The following is a 14,022-nucleotide window of genomic DNA, read 5'->3' on the forward strand; positions in this document are numbered from 1 at the left end:
GGCCCACGTCAACACAAAAACTGTGTTGGGCCGATGTTTACGTCTTCATTTCAGTTTCCCCCCCTTCGCTTCCATTTCCTGTTCTTCCCTCTGCAAGTGTGTAATTTCTTGCTCGCTCTCCCATTCCCTCACTGCCTTTACCTCTTACTCTGATAGCACGCTCTGGTTCTTGTGGGGCAGGCAGACATAGCCTGAAGCATCTTTCTACAACTCAGTTTATTTCTCAAAGTGGATCAGAGAGGCAGGAGAGCTGTTTAAACTCACTAGCTATGCTGCTGTGTTGAAGTCTATCGTAACCTTCGCCACATATTGGAGTCTATCAGCTACACATCTGTTTATTCCCTCCTCTCAGCTGACATGCTGCCCAAAGTCATCCGTCCAGCCATCCGGCTCCAGGATCTGCTCTGTGGTTGCTTTTAGCACCGAACACAATATACAGCCCGTCCTGTCTTCTCTCTCTCAGCCTCCGCTCACCGATGATGGGCACACGCACGTTGTTAAAGGCTGCGTTACTGTTTTGATCAAGTTGGGTTTCAACTGTAAAGGCGAATCGACAATAGAGCAAACACGACACCCCGCTGGGCTGCTGTGTTTTTCTGAGGGTAAAGAGACTTTTAAATGAAACGATATTTAATCCAGAGTTCACAATTTCCCCGTGAGAAGCTGAGAAAAGCTGTGACTAGCATTAGGAAGGTTTTCAGGTCACATTCACTCCCTCATTGGTTCTTATTTGAACCAATGAGGGAGTGATGAGGCTCGGGGACCGAAGGCGTCCCAGGAGAGACCACGGCACTGGATTTTAACCAAAAACAACGTGTATTTAATGTGAACCTGTGGTTAATGTCTGCCATATAGCACTGGTGCATCCTTAGAGGGAACCCAGGATTGAGCGGCTGGACGTTTGGGCAGACTCAGACTTCAAACGGTTAAAGTTTGCAGCCTGTTCGAACCTGTGATCACCTGACTGCTTAACTTCATCGCACAAATGGTTTTCCCACGTTCTCTGCTTTGGTGAGAAACTCCATTAAAGTAAAGAAAAATAAAAAAAGTCGGAGTATGAGTTGGAATTTAAGTCACACAAACTGGTAACTAGGGATGGGTATCGTTTAGGTTTTAGCCGATACTGGTGCCAAACCGGTACTTTTGAAACGGTGCCGGTGCTTAAACGGTGCTCGAACCGGTGCTTAAAGAATGGAGAACACAAAATTGGTCCACAAACCTCTCATGTTCAGCTGTTTTTTTGTAAAAAGATAACAATGTTAGCCTTTTCTGCAGCTATGGGGCATATATGGTATCACTCTTGGCTGGAAGCAGCTTAAACAATGGAAAAAAAACACAAACTTTATCCAAAAACCTCTCATGTTTAGCTGTTTTCCACTTTTTCTTTGGTCATTTTAGCCTTTTTGGCCAGGGTGAAGGGAGTATCTGCCATCAAACAAGAAGACAGCCGCATGTAGCTATGATGGTGTTTGCTAGTTCACCTTACATGCATTAATGTAATAACGTGGTTAGCCTACTCAACGTAAATTACACACGAACAACATTAAGCTACTCACGCAGAGAAGAACGGCTGCTGCTGCATCCTCATCCTCATCATTTCTGCTACACCGGCAGGGCTAGGGGCCAGGACTCTCCTCTTCGGGTTCTTGGGGGATGTTGCTAACTCCGGGTCCGATAACAGGCACCACACCCGCAGTAGATGTGCTCGGTGTGAGGTCTCGCAGCAAGCTATCAAATACGGTGCATTTCTCGGCTTTTAACAAAAACGCTATGCGTTGCCAGGTGTTTCATCAGATTTGAGGTGTTACCTCCTTTGACAGTATCACAGTATCACCTTAAAGCACTTGTTGCTGCTGAGTTTGCATATTTTGCTGTGGAGTACAGCCAGACTCTGACCGGTCCTCCTTGGGCATTTTTAATCTGTAGCTCTGCTCTAAAAGAACGTACGTACCTGGACCCGCCTACTATCCTCGGAAACGTAAAGTGATTGGCTAGAATCTAAAGTGTATCACAGCTCAGGAAAAAAAAGCACCGAAATAAAGCACCGAAATGTGCGCTGCTTTTCAGTCTGGTTACTACCGTTTATGTCAGAACCGGTGCCATCATAGCACCGGATACCGGTACCCATCCCTACTGGTAACAGACACCAACCCTCCGAGTGATTTTTATCAGAACGCTGAGCCAAAGAGCACAAAACAGATGTTTTATTTTCATTTCCGATTTCGAATGAACACAATAAATGGAAACAAAAGGCAAACAGGAGGACAATGAGACAGAGAGGAAAACAGAGATGCGCATTCCTGTCACGGTTGCATGATAATTACTGATTCGTCAGTTATTGAAGACCTGCTCACTGCTTTTCATTACCAACAACAGACGTACAGTGAGACAGAGAGTAGGAGGGGAGAGAGAGAAGGAACGGCGGAGGTGGTGGTGGTGGTGGTAGGTTTTGGGGAAGGTTGCCACAGGATGGCAGGGTGAGTGAGGGCATTAGGAAAAGGAAGGAAGGGAGATGCGAGAAGAGGAGGTGGTGGAGGTTGTCTGTAACATTGAACCAGGGGAAGATTTGGGGGGGAGAGACAGACAGAGGAATGAAAAAGCAGAATGTGTTCCAACCTGGTCTGTGTGGTCCTGGGGGAAGCTCCACAGCACGGTTGGATCTAGAGGTAATTGACAGACAGCATTAATCAGCGGGTGAGAAACACACCGTCTTTGCTAGCTGCCTCAGAACACATACATATTAATGAGAGGGGTGGGGGCAAGGGTGGCTGCTGTGAGGCTGTGCACGCACGCACACATGCATACTCGCACACACACACACACACACGCGCATGCACAGAGTGAGCAGCGCACAGTGAAAGACAAGACACAGAGTGTCTCGGCTGCATGTGCTGTAAATATGCAAATCTATACTCTCGTTGTAGATATGAGTTTATATTACACACCAAATCATGCACGTTTAAGCCGCAGTAACACGTACCCCAGTTTATTTGCTTAATTATTGCTACATTGATTCAAGCCTGGTGTTGCTGAGGAGATGTAAATCTTACACTAAAAGGTTTATTATTATTATTGTTATTATTATTCTGCAGCAGCGCTACATGAAACCGAGCACACTGCGATATCCATTTGTAGTAAACAACTTAAAACAACACTGATGCTGACAGATTAGCCAAAGTGATTAACTGGTTTTGAATAAAGGAAATGAAATATGTGTGACACCCGTTTTATCAGCCAGTGATAAGAATACAGGAAATAAGGCGTGTTCGGCGTAGAGAGCGCTTCTATAAAACACTCTGTGGTGCACTTTCGGCTTCTGATCAGACAAAATTCAACGTCTGGTGAGAGAATTCGGTGTTTTAGGAGGAAAGCCTCAACATATCAGATACAGATACAACCTGGTAAGTTAATAACAGACACGACAGACCAGCCAACAGTACTGCGATCATCCAGCAGTCGTATGTATTTAGCAAAGACAGAGCACAGAAACTATTTCCAGAATATCTGGATAGTGAATAAGGGCGTGTTTGGCACACGTAATCGGCGCCTCGGCCGACGGTTGCCTCAGCGTGATCCACGAGCGTCCAAACTACACACGCTAGTTTCTCTCAGGCTTAATGCTTTGTGTTTGAAATGAAGCGATCACCCAGCCACAGCCAGAACACAGGGGTCTGTGGTAAACATGGCTTCCACAGCTCCAAGGTCACCCCGTGACCCTGGCAAGAACAGCGAGGGTTTGCACAGACAAGCTCACACATGCCAAGTTCACTGTCACGGCCGCAGAAAAAGGCCCACGGGCTCATAAACACCCCCCCACCTCTATGTAAACAAAGCAGAACGATGAAAAAGTTCACGTGAAAGCAGCAAACCTCTCCGAGAGTTCACCCGGTCTGAAACGCGAGGACGACTGAGCCCTCTAACAGAAAGCTGAATGTACTCGATGGACCTCGAGCCTAAAAATAACGCAGAGAAGAGAAGACGGCTGCTCGGATGAGGACGATAAGCAACACCACGAGTAGCTTTGTGGCTAACGCACCGGGCTGTCCACGAGAGACAGGGGGACACAAAGGACCCACGGATGACAGGACGCAGCACAATCAATGATGGCTTACATAATCCTGTTGGATCATTTCATGGGCCCCATCCTGAAAAGACTGACAGAAAAAAAAGAGCTCCAAGCTCTACGACCCCCCATCGCCCCGACAGTTCGGCCTATTTTATGCTTATTTACTGGGTGAGAGGATGGGAACTGCTGCTGGTGAACGATGCAGGACAGAGGAACCAGACGGCTCGTTCTGTACACCACCTCAAGTATTGATGAGGAGATATTCCAACCTATTCACCGTGTATGAAAACGGCCCCAATAACCTTTAAATCGGCCCCTTCGATCCAGGAAAAGTCCCTGCGTGCCTACCTGACATGTTCATTTTGAGTTTGGAGTCATGCCTCGAGCAGAGAGAGAGAGACTACACGCAAAGAAGACTTTTCTCGTGCAGCAGGAAGAACTTCTGAACATTACCAAACACCCTCCTTTATCATTCATGTGTCCTTCTCGTCTTTCCTCCAGGTGTTTATTCTTTCGCCTCTATTCATTTTCTCCATCCCAGCGATTTCAGCTCTATTGCTGCTCCTTTCACACTCACCTCATTTCTCCCCCCTCATCCCACCCTCCCCAGTTCTGCACCCCCTTCTTTATTTTTCTCACCGTCTTGCAATCACATACCCCTCCCCTTCAGAACGTCCAGGGCGTGTGGTGGACGCAAGAGGGGGCCCGAAGGGGGTTAAGGCTGAAAGTTGAAGGTTACAGAGGTGAAGAGGACCCCCGCTGCTCCTCCAGGGGACACAAATGTCACTATGACAGATCCTGCACTGGTTTATCCTCCCTCCCCTCCTGCACACGTGCACACACAGTGAGAGCTCCGTGATACGTCTCATTCTGAAAAACACCAAAGACACCTGAACTCTGCAAAGACCGCTCCAATTCATTTTCCTCTGAGAACGACGTGCAAAATGTTACTAGTTCAAACAACCTTTCATATTGTTTATGATGTGATTTGCACGTGCACTCTCTCCTCTGAGGGTTTAGACTCTGGCTCCAGTATGATGTGGACGTCATACTTACATGTTTTCTGTTGCTAACAAGGACATAAACCACTCCCTGTGTCCAGCAGACAAGGCTAGCAGCAAGCTGGAGATACAGTAAGTGTGTGTGTGTGTATATGCATGTGCGCATAGAATAATTAAAGGTAAAGGTGCTTATAGGGCACCTTTCTAGTCAATTTGACCAGTCAAATCAGTTTCTACTACAAGTCTTATTCATCACACACACACAGCGTTTTTGTCCAACATCCAAATAGACACACTCACACCCTGATGGATGGATCTCTGAGTATCTTGCCCTTTAGCAGGCGGGCGCGTGAAGGGCTAAGAACTTCTGACTGGTAGACGACCCCCACTCTCCCGTACCCCAAATGATGGGACACTCGTGCATTTGTAACTGGAAAAACTTCAGCGCCGTGGTCGAGGATACCTCTGAAACGTCCGTAAAACCAAGCTACTGCTTCCTGTTTGCTTAGACATCCATCATGCACAGGTCTTTGGGCCCACGTGCATAACAGACTGATCTGATAGACATACACCTCTCCATGTCAATCAAACTACAGCTGACAGATTCTATACAGAGCTGTTGCAGCCCAGATTAAAACAGGACATTTTAGCTAGAGTGACAAGGTGAAAACAACCTATAGCATATTTCACCCCGGTGGGGTGTAAACAGATTCAGTGGGTGAGAATTGAATTGAAATCACCTATCGAGGGTTAGATTCCTCCATTCGCACCTGAGAAAATTGATGTGGGCAAACGTGGCGATGAGTGAGGGCTGACCACTGGTCTGTTTGCAAAGCGTGTGCGTGCCCTGTGTGCAAATGTGCACCGTGTGAGTAGATGCGTGTTTACAGATAGACAGCGAGCTCAGGAGTGAATATTTACAGTACACTAGCTTGTCCATTGATCCCTGAGGGCTTTGAGCATGGCTGAACTCCAACAGTCACAATGGGGGCAACAAGCAGGCAGCCCCTGAGCCGTGACACAGATACTGGTGAGATGAGGGCGGTGCTGGTTGATCAAAAATCAGTGTTTTGGCAATTTCTGAGACATCTGCCTTTGAAAGTCAGTGAAAAATGGATTAATGGGGAAAGGGTGCTGGGGGCGGCGTGCAGGGCGATGGAGGAGAGTGGAGGAGGGAAGAGGTGGGTGCGTGGCCTAAAGGCCGTCCGCAGATGAAGCAATTTGCTCGTCACCCTTCGCTTTGCAGCTGACGGTTGGTCACTAGTGAACACGCCAGGCTCTGGTAACCATAATGAAATTTCCCACCTCGACATAAGTCAGTGAGCCCACTGGCAGTCACCTCGATCCCTCACCCAACAGCTGATGAAGTTCAGTCCTAACCCACCGACTTTGCTGCTAATGGCAGGATTTCACAGTTGCCATATTGCTGCTAGTGTTCACCAGCAGAACGATGTGGTTAAACAAAAATAGACCCGCAAGCAACAACGAGGAGGCCGAGAATTTCTGCAGGGCACGAAATCTAAACCGGACCCGTGAAAGCTTGCAAAGGCAGTCGACGTATCAGGTTTGGTGCCCTCGCGTCCTTTTCAGAAGGTTCACCATGAAATTTGGTGGATTGTAACTGACAAATCGTTTGTATTGTTAAAAAAGAACAAGAATCTGATTACATCTGTGAGGATTTATTTCGGTGCAGATTCCATAATGTTTATACAGTTTTTACAGCTTCTGAAAGCAACATAAAAATGGTCAACATGACGAGTTGTCGGGTTTCATCCTTGGATTTTGCAAGATACAGCAGGTAAAACAAGTACTGAACACCTCACCAGCTTTCCAGGTAAATCTACTTCTAAAGGTGCTGTTGACATGAAATTCTCACCAGAGAACGACCAATCCAGTCCACACATGCACAGAAATCAAACCACACATGCACAGAAATTATGTGTAATAATGAGAAACGAGACGGGGAGAAGTATTGAACGCATGAAGAACGGGAGAAGCATAAAGGCAGGACGGTCACGACACCATGTGACATCTATCAGTAATTAGAATCCTGCCACTTGGTGCAAATTAATATCAGCGGGTTCATTTACAGCTGATGGCAGATAAAATGCGTCATACAAGAAACATCTCATGATGGGTAAAACCAGTGAGCTCTCTCATCCTTAGCGTTGCTAAACATGCTGATGGTTACAGAAGGATTTTCCCAGCGAGCAGTGTTGGGGCCGTAATCTGAAAGGACAAAGAGCATCATTTCACCGTAAAGAGTTGTCCAAGACTCAACCACCGAGGCCTGTGTGCACACTCACCACACCAGACTCCACTGCAGGAGACAAAGCACGTTGAGACGTGTTTGCTTACGACATTTAGCCAAGCCTGTGAAGTACTGGGAGAACGTCGTCACCTGAGACCAAAACTGAACTCTCCGGGTGCCGTAACGCACACCATGTTTGGAGGTCAAAACACCAACAGGGTTGGAGGTGGGAACATCAGGATGTGGGGCTGTTTTTTAGCACATGGCACCGACACGCTTCACATAACTGATGGAAGGATGAATAGAAAAAAATGTACCGAGACATTCTTGATAAAAATCTGCTGCAAGGGTGACGTTTGAGCACGACGGCGATCCCAAACACACGGCCAAGGAATCTCAACTGGATTCAGAGAAAGCAAATAAAGCTATTGGATGACCCAATTCAAACCTATGTAAGAACTAAAGGTCAAAGTTCATTGAAGACGCCCATGAAACCTTTATGTGGAAGGCTGGGCCAAAATCACACCTGAGTTTCTGCACACAGGAGGCGTCTTGGAGCACGAGGAGCATTAAAGCATGTTCAACACTGTTTTCTCTTTGTAATTTCTCATCATTGCAAAAACCTTAATTTATGGACATCTATGACATTTAGACATTTGCATGTCTGGATTGGACGGTTTGTTACCGACATCTGATGAGAATTTTATGTCAACGGCGTCTTTAGAAATAGATTTACTTGGAAAAATGGTGAAGTGTTCAACACGTGTTTTACCTGGTGTATATCAGACACTAACAAAATGCCAATAAAGACAAAACACATTTCTGCAGCCGTCCATCAAATGAGTTATTAGTTTGGACAACCTCAGGAACGGGCGACGGGTCCGATACATAAACTCGTTTCTTCCCGTTTCACCGCCGATTTGATTTGAGTGTAAAAATCTGAATCTAGACCCAAATTTTTTCAGTTTTGGTAAAGATATGAGATCAGCACAGTTCGACTGACTGGTTTTGGTCACTGGTGGAAGAACGTATGAGACAAACCAATAAACACGACGTGGTAACTCTACTTTCCTCCGATATCTTTAAGTCTTTGTATAAATTTCTATCCGATACGTCTGGCACATTCAAGTAAGCAAAAAAAAGAAAAACGCTGGCATGTTCGACTTGGCATAAATCTATTGCTTCTTGGGATTTTCAAGTAGGCTAAAAAGAAGCTGTTGGCAGAGGATGTCGTTCCTAACGCTGCTGGTTGGAAGAAAAAGTTGGCTCGTTACAGCAGCGTGTCAGAAACCTCTCGCTGCCCAGTGCAGCATGGCAACTCGCTCGACTTCAAGTCATTTTGTCACCAAACTAAAAACAGGAAAATCCAACTCGCACGATGCTAAATAAAAACGAGTCTTTTCAAACTATTCGAAGAACCCCGACGATGATCGCGGTTTACGACTGCGCTGCAGAGGCGTGTGCGCGTTGTTCTATAGGATCGCCTCAACAACAGCAACCTGAATGCGCGGCTTTATAACAGTTTTCAGTAAAAACCCCTAAATCCAGTGTGAATACACATTTAGATGAAAGCCCCTATTTTATAATTCTCTATACTATGTGAATCAAACACAGACTCGCAGCCCTCGTGGCCATCCACTGTTCTAAAGGCATAAGAAATGCACTTTTTTCACCTTATTCCACGAACGACTGTGTGTTGCGAGTGAATAGGGGGCCTGTTTGTTAAGAGAGGCCAAATCCCATATGGTGAACAGCAGCTCCTCTGGTGAGAAGAGAATCTGCAAAAGCCACCGGCAGCCCCTCTCCTCCATCCGAGCTCCAGAGATGAAGGGATGTAGCGCCTGCCTCTCCTTGTTCCTCCTTTCTCCCACTCCCTTTGCCTCCCTTTCTTGGCCAGGGGTTAAACTGCTGCACTCTAACCTCCTTGGCAATGATTTCATTCATTTCAGTTTCTCTCACTCACTCTCATCTCTGAGAGATTTATTTCACAGTGTGCAGTGGATTAGGCCCCCCTCGTATGCCCCTGGACAAAAGCATTGTTTTAGCGCCGGCCCGTTCGCTGTAACTGGAGGAAGCCGCCGCTACCCGGCGTCCACAATATGGCCATTGTGGACACGGGGCTAGAGGGACCCTGCCTCCGAGGCCGTCTAGACTTTGAGCCTGGGCCGAGTGGAGAAACGGGGAGAAAATCCCATCAGGCAGTGGAGTGAAAGTTAACTAAGGTAACCTGCTGTGAACCTGATGAAGATGTCAAGCCAACATATGGCAAAAAATGTCTATTGTCAGAACGGGGAGCTTTCTTCCCTCTGAGGGAGGGTACGGTAGGAGGAGACGAAGGGTGGCTAAAGAAAACCGGGGATGGGAAGGGGGTATGCAACCTAAAGAAAGGAATAACTGCGGTGGTCATCGTTTTACTTCTGGATCAGTAGTCTTTTTCTGGCCGGGAGGAGGCCCAACCCCTCCGCTCGCAATTAAAGGCGTAAGCAGATTAACTGGCATCTTTCAAAGGCCAGCAGAAAGAAAAACACTCGCAGGCGCTTTAAACTGTTTTTCCCTTTTTGCCCATCGAGGCTTACATTTCATGCCGATTTAGCGAGCGGAGGTTCGGAAAGAGAAACTTCTTAAACTATGATATGGTTCTTAGGTGTTCTAACACCGATTGGTCACACCGTGTTGGTACACGATTAAATTAAAACCTGACGCCGCAACACAAAACACCATATAATCGTTCCGCTGCGTGGCACCGTTGATCTAGATTGGCTCCATAAATAGGTCTTGATGATATTTAATTCCAATGCTTCAAATCTGAATAAACAAAAGGAGAAAAGAAGAAAAAACCCTCTAAGGTAGAGCCTGCTTTACCAGCCAAAAAACCCAACTGGCAGGCTTCACATGCGAGAGATGTTGGCCTCGGGGATTTCGAAGCCATCTCTACAGCTACATCTGAAGAAGATAAACAACAGTCTCAGCTGGAAGGAGAAGAAAGAAAGAGCTGCATGGAGATGATGTGACCCTATTAATGCCACATTAGTTGTTCTGTCTTTCCAGCTATGAGAGAAAAATGCTTCAGTGGGATGTGCAGAGAGAGAGAGCGAGGGAGAGAAGTGAAAGCGATACTGTCTCCAGGCTAGTTGGGATGCAACCCAATTTCACAGCTTCACGAATGAGTGGCACAGCATATGGATGCAACCTTTGTGACAGCCTCTGTGTATCACCACGTATCAGCGTTGATATTCCCAGTCAGATTCCATACTGGTCCAACATTATGTCAAACGCTGGCTCCGCATGACTGCATCTTCAGCGCAACACCAGCGTGTTTGTCGGGAGGAGGCGGGTGTTAGCCTCCTAAGCTAAGAAGAAAAAAAACAAACTGGCGTCTCCCAGGACAGACTCCTCTCTACACTTCCTGCTCGACGTGCACAACAATGAAACCGATGATGGCAATAAAAATCCCTAAAATCTGAGATATAACCTGGAATCCAAGTTATGACCTAGATTTTTCTCTGTGGTACTGAAGCAGACGACAGAGTTTTGATTACAGCAGCACAAGTTTAAGGTGAGGATCTCGCCGCCTGGCTGCCGGCTGATTGGTTGGAAAAACCCAACATATCTGCACATAGTCACGGATTTCCTTCCATGTGGTCCAACCATCTGCCTCAGTCAACAGCATCTATAAAAGCAATGTAAACGAACAACTCTATTATTAGGCTAATATGCATAAAAACAAGAGCACACCGAGGGTGCAACTTTGGTCATTTTTTCCTCTTTTATTCCACAAATCTTGTTGAAACTGCCGGAAAACGTTTGTAAAAGACACTTTGTTGCAAAGCAGAATTTGCTGGGTCATGTGACAGATAACGTATACGGTTTAGGAAAAGCTGCTGAACGGGGTCATAGTCAGACAGTCGGATACTTGGGAGAGAGTTCCTTTTCTTTTCTCTGAGGTGGCGGCAACAGCATCAGAGGAAACGCTGTGCAGAACAGCAGCTCCTTGAGATGCGGAGGGGATCGATCTCTGTTAATGTCATATGGCACAGCACCCAGAGGCAGCCGCGTGGTACTGATGACAGTGTAAAGCCTTGCCTTTGGCGGCTACATGCTCGGTGCTGCCGAGCTGTGATTTGAAGTTCACATGTAAAGGCTGGCAGACAGACAGCTCTCAGTCAGGCAGTCAGTCAGTCTTTCCACAGGGATGACAATATAGCTGTTAAAAGCATACAATAGCTCCTAATCTCCAACACATTCACGGGGATCTCGGTGCTCTGCAGGACTGATGGACAAAGTACTGACAGAAACACACACACACACACACACACTTCTCAGAAATGTAATTGGCTTCTGCAGAAAAGTGCGCGCCAAGTTTTGCAGAACAACAACTTATAAGGGGAACACGCCACGTCCTGCAGAACGCCATCTCTAAAAATAAAGGTAAATAACAGCTTGCATTACCTTTGCTGCAATAAAAAAATTTCAATCACACATCACCGTGTAAGCATCCTGTTATTTAAGAAAAAAAATCATCATTACTCACTCAATCATTCTTCAATTATTTTCTCTAAGCAAACAGAACAATGAGTCAGCAAAACTTCCTCCAGAACAAACTCGCACCAAAGCCCAACATTTATCAATAGGCTTCATATTAAAGTAAAACCACCGTGTGTGCACGTGTGTCGATACGAAAACAAAGGCCCAGTGGCTAAATGATGATTTGCAATGATAAATGGTCTCAGACATCCACACTGACCTATATTTTCTGTCCTGAAAAAATAGGCCAGAACCCAAATTAAGGGCCAGCAGGGGCGACTCCACGGATGTAAACGCCATCGTCTTCAGAGTAATTGTGGGGTGTTAGGCAACATCGGAGCAGCCTTGGGTGGAGAGACGTAGCCTGAGGGCAAAGCTGCTGGCATGTAAATAGTGAGAATAGAAGCTGAGATGACAGCACAGACAGTTTTATTTGGCATTAGACACTAAATTAAGGTCTAAAGGACAACAGCCTGCATGTCAGGATACCAGTGCTCACATCACGTCAGTAAGTAGGCTGATTTCCTTAATTGCCGGGGGAAACATTTCTGTCTTTTACATCACTTTACGTGGCTCTATGTGGCATCAGCCCAGTGAGATTTCACCTTTTGCAAATTTGTGGTCGTTTCCCCAGTTTTCCTGTTTGTTTGTTTTTACAAAAAGCTGGAAATCTTTCACAAACAGAAGCAGAGAGCAGTCTGCTTTTTTGTTTTTAAATCAAAAACATTCACATGTACACCTCACACAAAGTGGTGTATCGTTTAACACGGTTGGTAACCATATTACTCGCCTCGTTCCCGCTGCACACGATACAGGAAGCGGGCCAATTCATGCAGTCATGAAACGTGACTCAACCCCTAATCCTTTTAAAACCCCGTCACCGCGGTGCTCAACACGACAGGCGCAAAAGTCCACGTATTTCCCAGCACAACTTTTTTCCTTAATGAAGTCTAATTTGCAGACCAGGTCAGATTCAAACTCTCTGCAACATTGAAACAGGGTCTGTGCTAATCCTGTTCATCGGTGGGCTAAAGTAGGCCACGCTGGTATTACACGCATACGAACCAGCCAATCATTATTCTTTCAGTCTGAATAATTGGTTGTGTGTGTGTGTGTCTGGTTGTGCATGTTTGTACCATCTGCTGCTCTGCACATACACACTCCTGCCCATCAGCTGAGTTTAGCAGCAGGAAACAAGCCACCAACACATCTTAAGCTGCAAGTGGAGGTAATGTCATGAAACTCTTCTGCTTTCATCAAATTCATTTTAAATTATTGATCCATCCCTGCTTTCTCCCACTTTTCTTCTCCCCTCCTGTGGAAGGGGAGAAAGTCTAAAAATAGCCGGTGAGTGTCGGTGCCTAGAAGTCTTTCCATGTTCTCCCAGTCTGGCAGCGTGAGTGAATTCAGATGAGCCTCCTGCAGCTCCCACAGCCGCTGCGTCTCATCTCATGCACAGCCTCGCACATCCGTACCGATGTGCATACGCATGCACGGCCGTACGTGCGCGGGGCACACGCTATACATTTAAAACACGTACCTGCTATCATGCAGTCTCTCACACACACACAGAGAGTTCGAGTGCTGTGTCAGTCCGTCGGAGAGCTCAGCGAGCAACCCCCCCCCAAAGATTCCCACCTCTCCGTTTATAAACCACCGCCATCAGCATAATTCTTCCTCACATACCTGCCTGCCACACCCTGTCTCAGTTTGCCACAGTTCCTCACACTTTAGCCAAAAAGAAACAGCAGTTAAGATGATGCATGGATCGGTGCCACGTGTGCAGCCGGCGAAGCAGCATCACCGTGAGTCCCGGTGAAAACAAGAGACGACCAGAGTCAGAAAGAGAAGGACTGAAACTTTTTAATGACCGCAAAAGCAACAGTGTGATCTCACTGAAAGCTGAGAACGACACCTTTACAACACGTGGGCTTGAAAAATGCACCAGAGTGAATGAGCAGAGAATAACCACAGTTTGGTCTCCACACGAGGAGGCCTCAGCGTCCTGCTGCCACACCAGCAACATCGCATTAACAAAAGCGCCAAAGGGGTTATTTTTTTCTTTTTGAAGATAATGTTCAGTTTTCCTCCCATAAAAACTGAAGTGTAATATTCATAGGTCACGATCACAGCCAAAACCACTTACCCCCACCAAACACAGATACTTCTGGTTTGGCAAT

General features: G+C 46.4%; 1 protein-coding gene across 4 annotated transcripts in view; it reads right to left on the minus strand.

Annotated features, from left to right (window-relative positions):
• Positions 1-14,022, minus strand: part of dennd1b (DENN/MADD domain containing 1B) — a 93,275-nt gene that overhangs the window by 70,350 nt on the left and 8,903 nt on the right. For 3 of the 4 annotated variants that reach the window (XM_084910393.1, XM_084910390.1, XM_084910391.1), the window contains exon 3: positions 2,617-2,660. The exons of the other annotated variant lie outside the window; for it this stretch is intronic. In XM_084910393.1, the coding sequence (XP_084766519.1) occupies positions 2,617-2,660 (44 nt within the window). The remainder of the gene's footprint in view (positions 1-2,616; positions 2,661-14,022) is intronic. 4 annotated transcript variants of the gene reach the window in all.

The sequence above is a fragment of the Perissodus microlepis genome, chromosome 17, assembly GCF_051167445.1.
Source record: "Perissodus microlepis isolate ML-2025 ecotype Zambia chromosome 17, ASM5116744v1, whole genome shotgun sequence".
Lineage (NCBI taxonomy): Eukaryota > Metazoa > Chordata > Actinopteri > Cichliformes > Cichlidae > Perissodus > Perissodus microlepis.